Source organism: Squalius cephalus, assembly GCF_949319135.1.
Source record: "Squalius cephalus genome assembly, chromosome: 9".
Classification (NCBI taxonomy): domain Eukaryota; kingdom Metazoa; phylum Chordata; class Actinopteri; order Cypriniformes; family Leuciscidae; genus Squalius; species Squalius cephalus.
In genome coordinates, this window is record NC_137130.1 from 28,661,993 (window position 1) to 28,681,532 (window position 19,540).

The 19,540-nt window shown below is 40.3% G+C and overlaps 3 protein-coding genes across 5 annotated transcripts in view; 2 read left to right on the forward strand and 1 right to left on the reverse strand.

Moving 5' to 3' along the window:
• tsc22d1 (TSC22 domain family, member 1) overlaps window positions 1-14,216 on the forward strand; it is a 50,722-nt gene extending 36,506 nt beyond the window's left edge. Inside the window, exons 1-3 of one of the 3 annotated variants that reach the window (XM_079880871.1) lie at window positions 7,529-8,130; window positions 12,344-12,395; window positions 13,309-14,216. In XM_079880871.1, coding sequence (XP_079736997.1) covers window positions 8,045-8,130; window positions 12,344-12,395; window positions 13,309-13,575 — 405 coding nt within the window. In that variant the 5' untranslated portion in view covers window positions 7,529-8,044 and the 3' untranslated portion in view covers window positions 13,576-14,216. Of the gene's footprint in view, window positions 1-7,528; window positions 8,131-11,436; window positions 11,888-12,343; window positions 12,396-13,308 lie in introns of those variants that run through there. The other 2 variants (XM_079880870.1, XM_079880869.1) reach the window with 2 other exon arrangements.
• enox1 (ecto-NOX disulfide-thiol exchanger 1) overlaps window positions 1-19,540 on the forward strand; it is a 456,290-nt gene that overhangs the window by 255,642 nt on the left and 181,108 nt on the right. The window lies entirely within an intron of this gene.
• Window positions 14,103-18,782, reverse strand: serp2 (stress-associated endoplasmic reticulum protein family member 2). The gene is made up of 3 exons (XM_079880928.1): window positions 18,512-18,782; window positions 16,252-16,324; window positions 14,103-16,157 (listed from the first exon to the last, which is right to left on the reverse strand). Exons 1-3 carry the CDS (start codon window positions 18,593-18,595, stop codon window positions 16,117-16,119), a joined length of 198 nt encoding a protein of 65 aa, XP_079737054.1. The 5' UTR covers window positions 18,596-18,782; the 3' UTR covers window positions 14,103-16,116.

Consider the following 19,540-nt stretch of genomic DNA (forward strand, 5'->3'; position numbering starts at 1 on the left):
GGGCTTGTTTGTAATATTCGGTTCCAGTGAAAAATTGGGAAATACTGTTTCAATAGGTGAAGTTACACAACAATATGCTGATTGATTACATAACAATATTTGGATGTAATATTCAGTTCTAGTGAAAATCTGTTCCAGTTAATGGAATAGGCTATACACAGGTGATGTGTAATATTCAGTACTATTCAAACTCCACCTCCTGGAACAGTTTCTTACAGTACCTGAATATTACACAACATCACCTGTTCAGTTTTGAAAACTGTAGCCTACTCACAGATTTGTGGCCTATACCTTATTTTAGAAATCTGTTTTTCTGTATATTGATTTGTTGTGCATTGTTAAGATGAATACAACTGTCTTAACTGAATTTTTCTATGATTTGGCGATGGGGTGTGTAGATGACATGAAACTGCATGTGGTTGAACTGAAACCCAAACTGCCGCAAATGAAAGTGAAAGTAAGTCGTAGACGCTCAACACACAATCATATTCATTAATAGTAAAGAAACGAAATGATATTAGGCTACCAGTGCTGCTGTCGCTCTCTCCTATCGCTGATTTCGAAATGAGCTTATGATCAATCAAATGCAGCTCATATCTGTTGCTTTTGGTGACGTGAACTCTGCATAGTCCTACATTAAATCTGCATATAGCGCGGGAATAGAAGATCCGATTTATATCAGTTTTGCGAAAACACACTTATGTGACTTGGTGTAAATGGAAAAACGCATGAAGTGACCAGGTGTAAACAGGCCCCTATACACCATTACTCCCGCACACTATCAATACTTGCAAATGAGTATCAAAATTTTATTAGCAACGTTTAGGTCTCACCAAAAGACTAAGGCAGAAACTGAAGTTACGACCAAAACAGTCGACACTGAGGACAGGAAGACGACAAAAACTCATTTTTGAGGACAACTTAGCCTACTAGCAAGTACTGCAAAGGAAAAAAGCAAGCGGTCATTTGTTTTGTTTTTAGCACCTTATACTTTATTGACATTATATATACATTATTTTTATATATTTTAAAGTAGGCTAAAAATAATATTTGGATAATTATTAAACAGGTAGTTCACCCAAAATAGAAAATTCTGTCATTTATTACTCTCCATCATGTCGTTCCAATCCCGTAAGACTTTCACTCATCTTCGGAACACAAATGAAGAACATTTTGATGAAATTGAGAGATTTCCGTCCCTCCATTGACAAGCCTACACAACTACCACTTTGATGCTTCGAAAAAAGTTCATAAAAAGATCATAAAACTAATCCATATGAATTGAGCAGTTTAATCAAATTTTTTCACTGTGCTCCTATATTTCTTTGTGTGCTCCTAAATTTTTTCATTTAGGAGTACATGTACTCCTTGGGAAAAAAGTTAGCGTAGAGCCCTGTGTATGTGTACCTTTACTGTGATTTAAAATGGGACTTTGCTATTACCTCCCAGTATTAGAATCTCTTTTCTGCTGTCTCCAACTTTTACTTAATGTATTATGACTGCCACCTATTTTTTAGTGTGATAAACAATTCATGTGTCTATGGCTGTAGTCAGTAATGCTCCCTTACTCGGCATTCAGTGAGTCGCGTGTCTGTTTTTGCCAAGCATATAGAGCAGCTCCAGCGCTGCTGCAGGTGTGTGTGCTCACACAGGCCAGCACACGACTGCAGAGATGCTTCTGAGGTTTTAAGCGCTGTGGAGGGAGGGCTTGGAATGCTTCCCACCTCATTGCCCGGACAGCTCCGCGCCTCTCCTCATGGGCTCTTTTCCATAAGCAAACTGGATTCTGCCTGTTGGCACTGAGCGTATATATTCTTCTCAGAATTAGGGCAGAGCGGAGAGAGAGGAACACTCGTCACAGGCTGACATGACAGATGGAGAGAGGGAGCAGGCGGGGGAGTCCACTCAGTGAATCTGGAAAAAACAGGCAGTGCAGTTTAGTAAGAAAGAGAGCCAACAGAGACATGGTAAATTATTGGGGAAATGCACAGTGTGGGCCCCAGTGTTGTGTGTGCATTTACGTAAAGCATTTCCCTAGGTGTCTAACATGTAAATATTTGGGATTAGTGGTCGGAACTATGGGATTTTTAATGGCTCATGCAGCTACCAATATCTACAGCAGATTGGCCCATAATAATGCCTGTGTATTCATTGCATTAAATACTTTTATGGTATGTTCACACTTGGCATGTTTAGTGTGATTGGTCTATTTGTGTGATCCATTTGAATAAATGTGAACGCTGCCATCCGAACCCTGGTGCACACAAAAAAGCAGACCAAGACCACTGAAAAGATGGGTCCTGGTCCACTTCCAAACGAACTCTGGTGCTCTTTGAATGAAATGTGAACACAACAGGGACCAAAGACATGCAAGCTAACCAAAAACGGGACATGATCCCCCTAAAAAGGACTGGTTTGGACCAAACGAACCGAACTACACCCTTTAACTCAAATACAAATATTTTTACCACATTGAAATTTTGATATTCTTTTGAACTTTCTATTCATCCAACAATCCAGTAAAAATCACTGTTTCCACATAAATATTTAGCAGCACTGTTTTCAACATTTGATAATACAGAATAATACATTTTTCACCCGTATATTAGAGCGATTTCTGATGGATCATGTGAAGACTGGAGTTATGGCTGCTGAAATTTCAGCTTGGCCAAAAAAATAAAATGGCAAAATATAATATCAGCAGATTTTCAGCTTAACACTATTTGAGAGAATTATTAAAAACAAATTGCTTGGTGTTGGCTGTTTGGCATGTAGTTGCACATGAAACTGGAATGATTCATGTTTTTATATAAATATGAGCTGAGGGCAGGCCTGTTATCTCTTTTGCTACTTCAGGGTAATTACTGTCCTGTCTGTGAACATGAACCCTGTTTCACCTGAGAACTGTGTGCTTTTGGTCCTGTGCTGTTCACACACTACCCATCCTATAGAGTTACAGTTAGGAATGTTTTGTTCAGTCAGGAGGAGATGCCTCTTCCTTTTTAGGCTTCTATATCACAGTGGGGATGGATGGAGATCCTCCTCTGATTATCCCAGTGCTCATACTGATATTAAAATTAGATCAAGCATCAGCCTCAATGCTTTCTCTGCATGCCGTGAAATATCTCATTTGGAAAAACATTCACATAAGCCTAAACACTCCATTAAAAGATGGAGGGCTGCTGGGTGCTTTTGATCAGTTGTTTTGTTCGAAAGAAAAGTAGTTGTACAACTTGTTTTCATAAAATGTGTTTCAAATTAGTTTCTTGTATTTAGATTTGTGGTAAAGCACTTTGTCTATTTTATATTTAAATATTGAAGCTAGCCATGTGTCAGACTAGGGGTGAAACTTTTTTAACAGGATTCTGCTATATTAATCACATCCTTTTGACAACGTAAAAGCGCCATGTGGAGAACAGGCCAGCTTTAGCACACTTTTCATTTATGGTCTCAGTCCGATACAATATAGCTACATCTTGACAGTGTCTGCAAACATACCGAAAAGCCCACAAATCGCATTAGGAGCTCGAGTGGAAGTAATACTCGTGCTTGACTGGCCGTCTGCATCAAGAACATAGTGTACTATGTAAACAACCCCCCTCTCAGATCCCCTTCAATTCGCCTATATCCCAGCTATTGTCTCGCTCGATCAGCCCCAACCAACTGGAGCTTAACCGCACCATCAATGGCTGTTTGTCTCCGGCAGTTTGAAGTGTTCACTTGAGAAAAGTGCATTTATAAAGCGGGGAAAGCTACAATATATTGCGTGCAATGGGGCTATAAGGTGCACACAATGCAAAATAACATGGGTGTGTAAATTTCCCAGAGTCTTGCATCTCTACAGTGCCTCGTCTGTCACTTTATATAAAGGCTACAGTGCTTCCAGACAAAGGGAGAGGGCGGACCGGTGCAGATTTGGTGCGTATAACAGCGGCAAGGCAAGAAGGCTTCTATTCTAGCCGCAGGCCTTCATGCTTTTTGTAGTGGAAACTACTTCAATGACTCGTCCCAGGTCTTTTCCGTGGCTGTTTTGCTTTTGGGCTAATCCTGTTAATTCCAGGTTTCACTCCACATTACTTATACCTGTTTATTCTGTCTGCACACTACTAGAACTGTTACATAACCACATATGTGTGAGGAAGTCGGTGACCATTCACACTTCCCTAAATACTGGAGGAATATGCTACTCTACGGAAAATAAAGCCACTTTCCTCACGAACCTGTGGGTTGCTCCAAGATACAACCAGCAGAAGCAAATGATTTTCCCCTTTAAAAGGCACTTTTTACATGCCTTGAATCTAAAAAGACATTTCATTAAGAGTAAATTGTGAAATGTTTAAATGTACGAAGTGCACATCTGTCTCCTCTTGGAAAAACATCACCGTATTAAGTCATTCTGGGCAGTAAATGTGCACTGAAGCTGTTCTCACATGCTTCTTTTCTTGCTCATGGAGTGAAACTTGCTGAGGTTGTCCAGTCTATTCTGTGTGTGCTGCACTGTCAGAGCTGGAGAATACAGGATGAAGCTCTGTTGTGCAACCTGCTGCTGTCAGCCCAAATGGCAAAATGGCACTTTCTCTCTCTCACGCAGAGTGGCCTTCGTTTGTTCATGTCGAAATCCCACAATGTGATCTCACCAATCTTCCAGCTATACCATGTTCACGAGATGTTCCTCTCAATAATGATTTCCAACTTGTATAGTAGTATGCAGGGTACACATTCAGATTTCTAATATGTGTTATGTTGGTGGACCGTTTCAGATGGCGTTGCGCCGTACTATTGTGAATCGGGCAAAAAGCATAAACTAGGGTCAGGTTGAAGGCTGTGGAGAATGGCATCTGCACTCTGACTCTCAGACACTGAGGGTGGCCGGTTGCCTAGGGACAGTCCTGCCTGTCTAAATACACTGTTTGAAACGTGTTACCTTTCTATAAAATCTGTGGCGCTGAAGGCTCGCGAGTATCGGGGAGCTGCCGACTGCAGGGCTTCTGTAAGCAGCGCTCCTCCTCTGCACAGCTGTGTCCGTTTCAGCTCCTCTCTCTGCGAAGCTCTCCAGGCTCTTATTCAAATCATGGTAGTCTATTTTACATGTAAATATTGAGGCTGCCCAGTTCTCAGGCTTGGACTGCCATGATTACGAAGCGATAAATGGTCACTCATGTCACTTGCAGTGCAAGCTTAATTGCCATACATCTTTCACACATAAAGTTGTTTATTTAGATTGAATTTGAAAGCACAAGATGTATGATTTCCTTTAAAGGGTTAGTTCACCCAAAAATGAAAATTCTGTCAGTAATTACTCACCCTCATGTTGTTCCAACCCCGTAAGACTTTCGTTCATCTTCGGAACACAAATTAAGATATTTTTGATTAAATCTGAGAGTTGTCTCACTCCTCCATAGGCTAAGGGACTGAAAGGGACTCCTAAGGGACTGAAACTTGCTGGCCCAGAAAATGTATTAAAGACATCGTTAATATAGTCCAAGTGACTCCAGTGGCTCGATCTTAAGTTTATAAAGCGACGAGAATACTTTTTGTGCGCAAAAACAAACAAAAATAACGACTTTATTCCACTTTTCATTTCCTTCTCTCTGGGCCTCGGGTCTTTTCACGTAGTGTTTAAGCGTAGCGCGTCTGTGTTGTACGTCACCACGTATCACACATGACCAGCGTCGGCCAATAGTGAGCCTACGTGGTGACGTGCAACACAGACACGCTACGCTTAGACAACTCTCAGATTTAATCAAAAATATCTTAATTTGTGTTCCGAAGATGAACGAATGTCTTACGGCGTTGGAACAACATGAGGGTGAGTAATTAGCCTACTGACAGAATTTTCATTTTTGGGTGAACTATCCCTTTAAGGCTTTGTAAACATGTTGGGGTTAGGACAATTTAATTTAATTTTAAATGCTTGTTGCTGTTCATAGTTCATATATATATATATATATATGAATGAAGGTTCATGGGCGTGCGTGCGGCTCAACCGCAAAACATGTAAAGCGAACGCACCAGAGTTATGTTTGGGACCATTTTTCACCATCATGACTATAAGTTTGCGTGTGCATTCGCAGCCTTTTGTTTTGTGCAAATGTAAGTTGTAATATTGTGTTTATTTTGTGTTGGCCTAACGTATCTGATGATTTATCTCATATAGGATGCATTTGGTTAAGAATTAACACTGTAGTAAAGCGTGATCATCTTCAGCGCGCACAGCTCAAACGGGTCTGCACGACTAATGACTATGATTGAGATTGTCATATTATATAACATTATAAAGAGAACAATATTGTAATAAAACATTGTGAATTATTTGGGTTTAGTTGCCGTGTTTCATCGCGTTGCTCCTGGAAGAGCGCGTCCACAACACATCATTCTGAATGGCACGCACGTAACTTAGTTCAAGTTCACTTGTGCATTTGCGTCAGTATTGGTCATTTGCGTTGTATTAGTCGTTATATTTGATTATTAAATAAGTCATTTAATTAAATGATCAATCACATCGAAACATTTTACAATCCTACTATCCCTTTATTTATATTAAAAACCCACCTCATTCATTTGGTGAGGAACATAGCGTTTTGAGCTGCATTTGCAGACCCTGTCATGCTGTTGGCTATATGCCACTGCAGTGGACGCAAATTGCACTAGGCTAACGATTAATCGATTAATTGACCGTTAATTGAAACGACGATCGATCATGGGAATTTGTGAAAATTGACATCCCTACTAGAGATGGTAACTGTTAATGGATAAAAATGTTGGAATTATGCAAAAACGATGAAGCCTGTATGGAATCATGTGCATTATAAGGCATTATCATAATGCATTATCATAATGCAAGCTGCGCTGTGGACTTAAAATGAACTATTTAAAACACGCCTATTTTGAGGTCATCTAGAGTGCTCTCATAGTGCACTACTGCATCAGACACCGAGACAAGCGTGCATTTCGTAGTCTTTTTATATTCACTTAAAATTCCTTTTGTTCTTTGGCACATAAGTGCTGTATATATGAAATTAAAATAAAACATCAGTTGTTAAATAACATGATTTGAAAATTAAAGAGTACAATGATCGTTAATATCTCAGATTATTGATCCGATGATCCGCTTATGTAATGATAGCCACAGGGCTGTTTTAGTATTTTATTCACAGTGCAACGCAGTGATTTAAAACTATAATACCAGACAGAAGATCAGTTCCTTTTGGGTTAAGATTCTGAAGTATTATGAAGGCTTGATTGTAAGCCACTGAGCTTCAGTCAGTCAAGTTGAAGTTCTGCAGCTGTGTTCATTCTGATCAGCTCTCTGTAGCCCACAGAAAGACACGCAAGTACAGAAGCCTCACAATGCCATTCAAAGCTGTCACTGAGTGTTATTTGAACAGGTAAAATCCCTCCCAATGTTGGGATCCATGTTGTTTTTACTGCAAGCCGCATAAGCCAAGAGACGTGTGTGCATGTTTCACCAGCCGCACACGCTGTAAGCCTGCATCGGGCTACGAGACTGATGAGAAGTGACAAGATAAGTCCCGGCTCAAGTGCAGGGGCCCGTCTCTTCTCTCCACAGGGGAGAAATGCACGCTTCTGTGCCGGGAAAATAAAGAGGAGAAGAAAAACATTGGGACAGGATAGGTTTGGATAGCCGTTGAGGGTTGCGGGGAAGGCAGCCTCCCCGAGAGCACGGGTGCGTGCGAGAAGCCATCATTGGGAATATTTTAATCTCTGTTGCTGGTTTATGTAACAGTCACGTGACCATGTCAGTGACGTGACATCACAGCTTGCCCTACTCTTGTTTTCACTCAATCGTTCACGAATCTCTCTATATGCACAAAGGCAGTATAGTGAAGGCAAACGGAGACTGGACCACAGAGCTAATACCAGGTCTTGTGGTGGTGATGGTTCAGCTTTTACGACTGCTGGAGAAGATAAAGGGAGTGAAACAGTGGCCATGCCTCTTTGTGGATGTGCACGTGTGTGTTTTTGAGTCGTGTGAGGAATAGAGGAGCAAGTTCTGTGTTTGGAGGGCCGCTGATCGACATCAATGAGAGAAACGGCCCTCCCAGTTCACGGCCGAGACGAAATGGCCATGAAGCTTTTGTTCTGGGAATTAGAGCAGCATTTGAAAAGGTAAAGTGTGTTTTACACTACCATATATATATTAGATGTGAGACGAGGCAGTTTACACAGCATTTTCTATTCATATGCTTTCTGATTCTTCCTTGGAAGATATTTTAAACCAAGATGCAAATGCATTTGCCATCATGAATGAAAAGTGTGGCATCTATTTGTTGGAGAGTCTCAGGAGGTCTTTGTTCCTCTGGAGCATCATATGTGTGTCAGATTAATTTGGTCATTTTAATGAGGAAATCATGTTCAGTCAGTTGATTTATGCGCAAAGAAGAGAAATCGAGAGAATCAAAGTATATTTTGGTTCACAGAAGGACTGTTTTAGTGCAAAATAATATTTGCGTGCATTGAAATGCTTTTAGATAGCAATGCATGTCAAACGTCTCCATTGTTTTGTTAATTCCTGTCAGGTGTCATTTGATCTCTGTTGAAATTCATTTACATTTACACATATGGCAGAGGCTTTTATCCAAAGAAACTTGCATTGCATTTAACATTTGTTTTTTGTTAATGCATTCCCTGGGTATTGAACCCATGACTTGGGCGTTTCTAGAGCAAAGATCTTCCGTTCGAGCTACAATCAAACTTTAAGTGGAAAGGGTAGATGGATGATTTGTTCTGTTGACCTTTTGAGCCAGATTTCTAGACAGAAGCTTCTTTATCAATGACAAACATGTTCTTCTTGTTCACTATGTTGAGTACACACTGTCCAGAGAATCTTCTACTGATCCAATCAGGTGTTCATATAAATTGTGTCATAGTACTTAGCTGGAGTAATAGTGTGTGCCATGGCCTGTTTTTTAATTGTGAGATGGCGAACTGTGATCGCCACACAAAGATGTCAATAAATGAGTAGATGTCGTTCAGTTGAGCGCTCTGAATGGTGGTAGTGTGAGGTCAGGTCATGGACAGCAGAGGTATATTTGGACTTCATAATTGCTTAAATCCACTTCCAGTCAAAGAGCCTGGAACAGCTAACAGCGTCCTGAGCAGCTTAGTGTGGGGCTTCATTTGGTGTGCACTTCATTAGGATAAGTGATCTATTTTTACTGGATGCAAGCGTACACACTTGGTTTAAACATTACAGCAGTGTTAAATCCCACTGATGTTTTCAAAGGTTTACCATTAGTGGACAGGACTTATGCAATGTTTCAGAGGAACTGAGGATATCTGTTGTCATTTGGCGGGAAATGATCCTGTGAGCACAATGAAGCATTCCTCTGAGCTTACCGGTTGGGTGTTACGCCACCTTTATTATAGTTTATCCATGTGGATGATAAGTACACACCTTTACAACAGAAATTAACCAACCTAACCACAATCATGACTCAAGATGACAGCGTGTTGAAACTGCAAAGCTGATGTAACTGTGGATTGTGAAATATCCACATCTTATATGCAAACTAAGGCATATTATTAATATTATTATTACACATCTTTGTTGTCAGATATTTTTGTGTCATGACTGTTGTAGTCATAGTAGTCATAGTGTTATAGTAATAGTCTGTTATAACTATATATAATTGACTGTTGTCCCTAACGATTTCCTACATATCTAGTTTCATTTCTCTTATCATTCTTTGCTTACATTATGATATCAACTCAATGTTTCATGTCCATTTATTTATATTTTTTATATGAATATACATCTCGGGCAGATATATATAATCAAAAAAAAATGTAGTATGTGGTTATTGTTGGAGATTTTTAAACTTAGTCATGATATAACTGAAGTAGCGACAGATATATTCCTCTATATTGTGGCATACATCCAAGTGAAATGGATTATCGGAAAACACAAAAATGTAGGGCGGGACCGGGTTCTGTCCATCAGCTCTGCCTCCATTCAGTTTACAACCGAAGGCGGGCTTGCATTCGATAGTAAGAAAGAGGCGCGTTTAAGCGGACTAAATGATTGGAGAAGTCCAGCATAACGTCACTGGAGAGAAGTCATTTCACTGAAAGATTGACTAATGACATTTTGATTAAGAATTACAGGTCAAAACATGCATGAATTGTTCACAATAAGATTAATAATGTGCATTTAGAAAATATAATTTTCATTTCATGCTTTGAAAGCTGTATATGTAGCTAAGTGGAACACAGTTGGAACATCATGCTTGTTAGCATTTAAAAAGGTAAAAAAAACAAAACAAATTTAAGTTTGAGGTATACCATAGTTTCATCACCATAGTGTGAGATGTATAACTGTCCTGTTGAATTAGTGCGTTTGGGTTTAGTTTGCTCATCTGTCTTCTGTCTCTGTAACTGAATTGGCATCACCCTGAGCCTTGCAAACCAAGCACATGTGCAGGCGCAGATAATATGAAGCACGCTGATGTGTAGTTAAACACGTTCATTAACGCTCACATGAGATTAGTTAGCTGCGTTTAAAGCATAGGGGACCGAGTTTTATCTAAACATGTTGTGGATGCTTTCTGCATTAAGACCTTGGAACAGGGCATTGATTTTATACATGTCCACTGTAGTGGTGGACACACCAGGACTTGAAGCATGTTTATCAGACATTTTGGGACATAACAAGTGAATCACAAGAAGTCAATAGGAAAATAAATTATATATCAATATTCCTATGAAATATTAGATGTAATAATTGGCAACATTTTTATAATATGTTGACATAAGAACATTAATATGCAAATTAGATGCATTGTATTGAAGGGGACTTCCCATTTATGGCCATTTTACCCACATATTGCATAACAAGTAAAATGGTATATTAATTCATTCCGTTATATCTTTCATAACATAGTTGAGAATCATCTTTATACAGACTTTGTTTAAAAAAAATATGACGTTTTATCTTTAAAAAGTTTCATTGTCTTATTGGGAGTCCCTGGGACGGTTGAAGGTCCTGATGGGGCTCCAGAAACCCCTGCTTTAGGGATTCACTCCAGTGCAGTTCCGCTGCTTGCCGATAAGTGGCGGCATACAAACGCGGTGCTCAAAGCAGAGGCAATTGCCCTTCAAATATTGTTTTGCCCGTGTATTCAATTCAACTAAACAAACTGGAAAATATTTTTCAGAAATCTGTATAAAAAAAAAAAAAAAAAAAAAAAAAATAAATAAAAAAAAACTTCTCCCCCAGAGAAGGGCCGTGCAAGAGACATAACATGGAGAAACGTATTATTTCTGCCTGCTTCCTGTGGTAAAATAGATGCTGAGTAATAGAAATGGGCTGATAAGAGCTGTTGGTGCCTTGAGACTTCTGGTGGAAATAACATCAACTCGCTCCAACCGGATTGTCGAATAAGGCAAGTCGCGTTTGAATAAATTATCCAGAGCGAGTCGGAAGAGCGCCAAACGGGGACGTCGCTGCATAGATTAGTCAAATCCCGCCCGCTCTCCGCCAATGGCGTGCTCAGCTGTGCTGGTGTAAAATATATTATGCAAATAGCCCAGGCTGCAGATATTCACCAGCGCAGAGATGAGCTGACCTTGGAGTTTCTTTGTGCTGCGGCACTGGATGTACGGTCTCTTGATAAAGCGAGCTTTTCTGCCGGGGAGTCACGGCATAATATCCCTGCAAACGCACACAAAGGATGTAATGCTGGAAAGGCTGTAGGAAGGACACGCGCTCGCTTCCCTGCCCGGTTTCATATGGACGCAATAGCATGAATTCTCCATGCTATTCCGTGGCGATGGATCTTGGTGTTTGTCAGCTTAGAAATTTCTCAATATCCTTTCTCTCGTCGTTGTTGGGGACAGAGACTTCGTCCGTCAAGCTCGACAATAGGTAAAATGTCAGACTTAATATGCTCGTGATAAAGGCTAAAGCTTGTGGCATGTATTGTGCAAAATTAGAGCGGTGGAAATGAAAATATACGCGGTGCTGTTTTGGAGAATTCGTCTCATTTTATATCACAGCTGAGCGTTTTGATGGCTTCGGTCGGGTTAAACCCTCAGCTGTAACGCTAAGCTGCTTGCCTGCTGTTTCACTCACAGTGCCTGAAAGATGGTGCTGAGTTTCTAAGTGTATCTTTCTGAATAAGCGACAGATTACAGCAGGGCTTGACGTGTTCTAGAGGTTTCCACAGAAAACACTGTAACGTTAGTGTGTGTAATATTACATAACCTTGAAGCGATGATTTTCGTCATTTTGTGTGTTTAGGGTGATGTTGTTTTGCTGTTGCCATAGTTTCTCGTGTAATTAAGCAGTGAAGTGACGATTCTCTCTCTTTTCCCCCCACAGCTCATCGGGTGCCAGTGTTGTGGCCATAGACAACAAAATTGAACAAGCGATGGTAAGTCATCTTGCTTTTCTCATCATGAATAGTGCATATTTAAACAGATATATTGTTTACATGATGTAAGCAGTCTATCGAGTTGCATCAGTGCCGGGGGAATGAATTATGTAATCATCATCAAATTATAGCAGTTCTGTCATTGCGACGGCGTCGATTCTGAACGTTTCAATGTTTTGAACATGGTAAGCTTTCGCTCTTGACTAGTCCAGGTTTAGTTTGAACTGAAAAGCTGGTAAGAAAACGAGTGAAGTGTTTGTTTGCTGACTTGCCTGGGGTTTTGCCTGCGTGCTCACGCGATCTGTGCGCCTTGTTACTGTTGCTAGGCAAACCCCTTAGCTTTTACTCCTAGTTAAAAATATCTCGGCTTCTGATTGGCCTGACGCGGTGTGGGACGGCCATTTTGTCGGTTTGGTGACGCAGAGCAGCGGCATAAAGGGAGGGAGGGACTGTGGGTTTCGAGCAGTAGCAGGTTAAAGGGATAGTTCACCCGAAAATGAAATTTCTGTCATTTACTCGCCCTCATATTGCTCCAAACCTGCATGAGTTTCTTTCTTTGGTTGAACGTGAAAGATATTTTGATGAATGATGCTAATCAGACAGAAGTCGATGGCTACCATCAACTGACTGGTTACCATCATTCTTTAAAATATCTTCTTTTGTGTTCAACCGAAGAAAGAAAACTCATAACGTGACAGGTTTGAAGCAACTTAAGTGTGAGTAAATGATTTTCAAGACTTTATTCCAAACCTTCATAACCGTGAACACGGCACCTCAGAGTTTCCACATAACAATGTGATACGTGTAATAAAATGAAGATGTTTTTGAACGTGTGTGTAAATGAACACAAATGTTTTGGTTTGAATAAACAAAAAGAAAGATATGAAAATAACGCTTTGCTGTCCACTTTCAGGATCTTGTGAAGAGTCACTTGATGTATGCTGTCCGTGAGGAGGTGGAGGTGTTGAAAGAACAGATTAAAGAACTGATTGAGAGAAATTCTCAACTGGAACAAGAAAACAACCTGCTGAAGAACCTGGCCAGCCCGGAGCAGCTCGCACAGTTCCAGGCGCAAGTTCAGACCGGCTCGCCCCCGTCGTCCTCCTCCACGCAAGGAGCGCAGCAGCCGCCCGCCCCGTCGGCCCAACTGGCAGCACAAAACTCGGGACCTTCGGCATAGCACAGGATGAAAGTTCCCATTGAGGGCGACTGAGTGGTTCGAACCGTAAAGGAAACGGACTGAAGCTTATGAACAAACATGCCTCGCTCACATGTTAGACTGATGAAATTTGCACACCTTTCAAAACTTGACAAATGTCGTACTGAGGCGATTTATACACCGGTGACAATCCAGTTGGCTGAGGTTGGGACGTTGACAAAATCCACAGAATGTGATTGTCAGTTGGAAGAAAAACAATCGGAGTGGACACGATATAAAGAATCACTGTGCCTGTGTCTAAAGTCATGTTGGTTTTCAGTCATGTCTCCCTTTCCTTTTGTAGTGTAAATGCTGACGGCGGTCTTTTTAGACTGCGAGCTTCTAGTAAAGCAAGCACTTTTCTGGTGACGAATGTGATGAAACTTTGAAGATCTGCCAATCTGTGCCCCAGCTGGCATGGGGAAGGCAGACGCATCGATGACGTTCATAGTTGCATTGGGGGTAATCATGATACTCTTTTGAATGAAGAAGACGAGGAGGCATGATGCTTAAAATCTGCATTCGTTCTCTGCGCAGTGAGAATGACGGATGAGACGCAAGCTGAATATTCGAGGTGGACGGGCTGTATATTATTGTATGATTAGTGTAAGTATTTTGTAAAATAGCGATATCATGTGAAGCGGTTAAAGAGACACTATATAGGTTGTACATATTTAAAGGGTAGCGAGGTAGTTGGAGGAGACGACATCCCTTTTTTTTTATGCTGTTAAGCAGGATCAGTCTTACGATATTTATCTGACAAACGGACAAAAAAAAACTACTACATCTAACACCCGCTGTACACTACTTTGTTCACTTGAGATGATTTGAAGTATTACAACCATGTGATTTCTGTTTTCAGTTTGGACAGTGAAGTATTCTGGATCAATCTATTAACTTACAGTTACTCTTGACTATCATATAGCTGACATGGATTTGCATTGTGTACACAACTTGTATGCTTATGTTCTGTGCATGTTCTCAAACCAGGAGATAAGTTGTAAAATACTGTAATTGCACTTGCCAGTTGCACTTAACAACTCTCAATAAAGTCATGTTTGTGAGAAAAATCCTTGAGATGCTTTCGCTTGTGTGGCATGCCAGGTGCATTCATTTAACCAGACTACTGAATAAACTAGACATGCTTGCCAGGGTTTATCATAGCACAGGGATGTGGTGAGTGTTTATATCATTGCAGGTTTTTGTTTTGTTTTTTCAGTTCAAATGTTAGTTGGCCAAACAGCTGTAGTCGAGTTAAAATAATTGTTTCTTGAAGACGTGATGAAACAGAAGTATAGACTGATCATTTTTGATAACTGTAACATTATTGTAAAAGGAAAGTGTAAATCTAATGTCGTTTTCACAGGAAGATCGAGTTATATTTAAGATTAATAACATGCGTTTAGAAAATGTTCATTTTCATTTCATAGTACATTTCAAATGGCATTATTTTGTTGGCCTTCATAGTAGCCTAGTGCATAATGTAATCTTTTAACTGTACCATGATGGCTATATAACAGATAGGAATTTAACAAGTATCTTATCTAAATAAGTCCCTCTTTATGATGCTTGAAAAATTGAAATGATTGAATTGAAAATAATTCCTCTTCAGTTGATCCATGTTTTCTTAGGGACTAGATGGTAAAGCTCAGAAAAATAAGGATCAAGAGTCGAGGTGACACAAACTTCAAGGGACAGTTCATCCAAAAATGAACATTTTATCATTTACTCTCCCTCCAGTTGTTCTAAACCTTTATGAGTTTCTTTCTTCAGTTGAACACAAAGGAAGATATTTTGAAGAATGTTTGTAACCAGAAAGTTGACGGTAGCCATTGACTTCCATTGTATTTTTTGTTTTCCTACTGTGGAGATAAATGGGTGCCATCAACTCTGACAACCAACATTCTTCAAAATATCATCTTTTGTGTTCAACAGAAAGAAAGAAACTCATACAGGTTTGGAACAATATGAGAGTGAGTAAATGATTTTTGAGTGAGACAGACTCTTCATTTTTGGGCGAACTATCCCTTTCATAAAGACCTGATCCAGTGGGGTTGCCTGCGCCGTAGTGTGCTGTCTGCTAATTTTACATGACAAATCATAATCTACTGTCACGTAACATTCATGAATGTTTACATAAAAAAAAAAGATATAACATTTAAATGACTTTGAACTGCTTAAAGCGAAATGTTAATGAGGCATTATCCAAATGTGTTTGACGTTTATTTGAAAAAGGCTCACGCAAACACAGTTAAATAGAGAAATAGATCATGGCAATCATCAATCACAAATAAATATGATAAAAATAATAAGATGTCAACAACAAAAATGGTTCTGTAGAAAAGCACGTGTTCCCTTCATCCAGGGACACTGTAAACATGTGTGACAATGTCATGTAGTTTTGTACACTAGATCCAGCTCAGCATACAAGACTTCAACCTTCCAGTCTTCCTTCAGATTGTGTCCAATCACACGAAGAATCTCATTCAGGTGTACGGCAGGGTGTGTGAACGACACTGGGACTCACATTCCCATTCGGATACTTTGAATTATCTGAAAAATTGCTGAAAACAAGAAAGGAAAATTACGGAATCAGTTTATTATTACACAAACAGGAATAGCAATCAGCACATATAATCTAAAAAACTTTAATATCACCTGATCCACAGACAACAAATACAAAGAGTGCCAGAAGCCATGGCCCCACCGGATATTTCTCCTCCTGCGGTCGCTGAAACAGTGAAAGTTGAAATGTTTCATAAATAAAAAATAGATATTTCATAAACAAAACAAAGCTGTGGTATCTGTTTACACATGACACAAATGTCTGCATAATGTCACAGTAACAAAAAGAAAAACACCTGAAGACTTGTTGATTTGTCCATACACAAAATTATCTTTGTGCATCAAGATATACCAAAAAGCCATTTTATCTAATACAGCCATTTCAGCCATTTATCTTTATATACAGGGGCTGGACAATGAAACTGAAACACCTGGTTTTAGGCCACAATAATGTATTAGCATGATGTAGGGTCTCCTTTTGGGGCCAATACAGCATCAATTCGTCTTGAGAATGACAGATTCAAGTCCTTCACAGTGGCCAGAGGGATTCTGAGCCATTCCTCTTCCAGAACAGTGGCCAGGCCCATATGTGATGCTAGTGGAGGAAAACGTTTCCAGACTCGCTCCTCCAAAATATCCCAAAGCGGCTCAAAAATATTTAGATCTGGTGACTGTGCAGGCCATGGGAGATGTTCAACTTCACTTTCATGTTCATCAAAGCATTCTGTCACATGCATTGGTGCTTTATCATGCTGATACGTGGCAACCCCGTACAATGTTTGAAACATTAGGTGCACATTATCCTCCACAATGGTTCGATATTCCTTGGCAGAGTCCATCAAGCACAGAAGGGAATGCCATGATATTGCAGCCCAAACCATCACTGATCCACCCTGTGCTTCACTCTGGACAGCAACAGTCCAGGTGTTGAGCATCTCTGGATCTTCTCCACACCGTAACGCACGGATGTGGGAAAGACAGTGAAGGTGGACTCATCAGAGAACAATACATGTTTCTCTCCACAGAAGATCTGCACTGTTGGCAGCACTGAAACCGACATTTGGCATTGGAACGAGTGACCAAAGGTTTGGTTATAGCAGCCCGACCTTGAATACTGACTCTGTGGAGCTCCAGATGAACAGTTTTGGCGGAAACATGAGAGTCGAGGTGCACATCTGTGGACAGCTGTGGACTTATGTGTTTTTTTTTGGATACGGGTTAGTACCTGGACATCTCTTTCAGACAGCTTCCTCTTGAGTTGACAGTTACTCCTGTTGGATGTGGTTGGTCCTGTATGTTGGTATGCCGACATTACCCTGGATCCCACAGCTCTCGATAAACCACAAAGAGTTGCTGTCCTGGTCACAGATGAGCCAGCGAGACGAGCATCAACACATTTATCCTCTTTTGAACTCTGATATGTCTCCCATTATGTTGTGTGGATTGCAATATTTTATGTTCAGCTGTGCTATTGCTCTGTTCATTCAATCTTCACACTCAGCTCTTACTGATGGAATGTAAGATCAGTGAAGATTGTATATAGTTGTGAAACCTCCAACACTATATTGGCCAGTGTTTCAGTTTCACTGGTAAACCCCTATCTATATACCCTATATAGGAACACAGAATTCAACTCTTGTCTTTTTGTGCATGACGTACGAAAAATTATGTCAAAGTGCCCGTCTCTGCGAGTATCCTTGTAAACACAGTCGCTCGTAAACGGATCCACATAAGACATTTGGATGTTAATAATCACTATCATATTTATTGTCATGATGGCCGAAATACTCATTAACATACTTCATCATCTGAATCTTCATCAAGCATTAACCCATGCCACATTCTCACAGTAAATACAACTGCAGCTTGCCACACAGGGCAAAATGATTTCATTGATGCCTATGACAGATGTAGTGACCCGGTTAAACTGCACCTTTACAAGGGAGGGTCACCAATGGTCAGATTAGTTATGTGCATCTGTCATCAGTTTGTACAACTGTAGCCATGGCAACAACACAGGCGTCAACGTTAACTAAAGCTGGTTTGCATCATGTAGTGACTCAATAAAGCTTATTGAGCAGATTGTGATTATGTAAAGCAATAGCACGTTTACACTGCATGCGAATTAAGCCTAATTTCAGATGATCCCCGATACTGAAGATAATTACTAGGTGAAGAATTAGACTTGGACTCGCCTCATGTGATGTTTGAATAAAACCATCGATAAAACTGATAACGGCTTCGAAATGAGTCATGATAACCCCAAATCATGCACATTAAAAACGAAATCCATACATAAATGACACGAGCATCATTCGTTTACGTGTATACAGACGACAAACGACCGTCTTACCAGGGTCTTCGCCACGTTCCCTCTCTGAGTGATGTTTTTGCTGTGCTTCTCGTTTGCCATACGGATTCTTTGTTTTGCTACCATCTTCCGAGCCAGCGTATATGTATAAATGAAACGCTACAGTCAATCAAATATATTGCTTTATCTGAGGTGATGCTTCAGTCCCCTTCCCTGCACCTGCTCCCCTAAACCGATTTATGCGGGACGGAAGTGCGCCTCCATGTAGACTAATAACGTCTAGAGGGACGCGCTCGCGCTTTAGCCCAGCTCCATTGAACTGCACACATTTCTGCTTTTCCTTGAGATGTTTTCACTCAAAACATTGATTTGTCACACTCTAAAGGTTAATTTGATGATAATTATGAATAATAATAATTAATAATAATAACAATAATAAATATGAGAACTAAATAAACATGTTATTCCCTTCTGGGAAATCCAGCTGAAACTGGTATTTGTTTTGGAACATGGTAGCTTTTCCATCTAGCTGTTTATTAGCTGTTCCAAGCTGGTCATAAACTGGTCACTGGCCGTAGTTATTAGCAGGTCTAACCTGGTCACTATCTAGCCCTTCATTAGCTGGTCACTAGATGGACCATGCTGGTCATAGTCCAAAATGATTATTAGCAGGTGTAAGATTTATCACTAGTAGCTGGACCAAGCTGGTCAATGCTTAGGGTGTTCACTAGCAGGTCCAAAATGGTTTTAGCTGTTTTTAGGATGGTTATGGCTGGTTAAAGTTGGTCACTTGCTGCATGATATGTGGTCACTAGCTGGATCAATCTGGTCATAGCTGTTCCTGAATGGTCATTAGCTGGTCACAGCTGAACAAAGCTGGTTATTAGCAGGTCCAAGACGGCCACTAGCTGGGTCAAGCTGGTTAATGCTTATCTAAGATGGTCACTAGCTGGTCTACAATGGTTTTAGCTGTTTTTAGGATGGCCATAGCTAGTCCAGGTTGGATGTTGACCTGTTGTTATTAGTGGATTGAAGCTGTTTATTCTCTTTTCTAAGCATGTCGTTTTTATA

Excerpts from the sequence above, each read along its gene's own strand:
- serp2 (XM_079880928.1), bottom strand. The coding sequence starts at position 18,595 with ATGGTAGCAAAACAAAGAATCCGTATGGCAAACGAGAAGCACAGCAAA. Across the intron at positions 16,325-18,511 it reads GGAACGTGGCGAAGACCCTG|CGACCGCAGGAGGAGAAATA; the intron begins GTAAGACGGTCG and ends TCACTGTTTCAG. Across the intron at positions 16,158-16,251 it reads ATTTGTTGTCTGTGGATCAG|CAATTTTTCAGATAATTCAA; the intron begins GTGATATTAAAG and ends TCTTGTTTTCAG.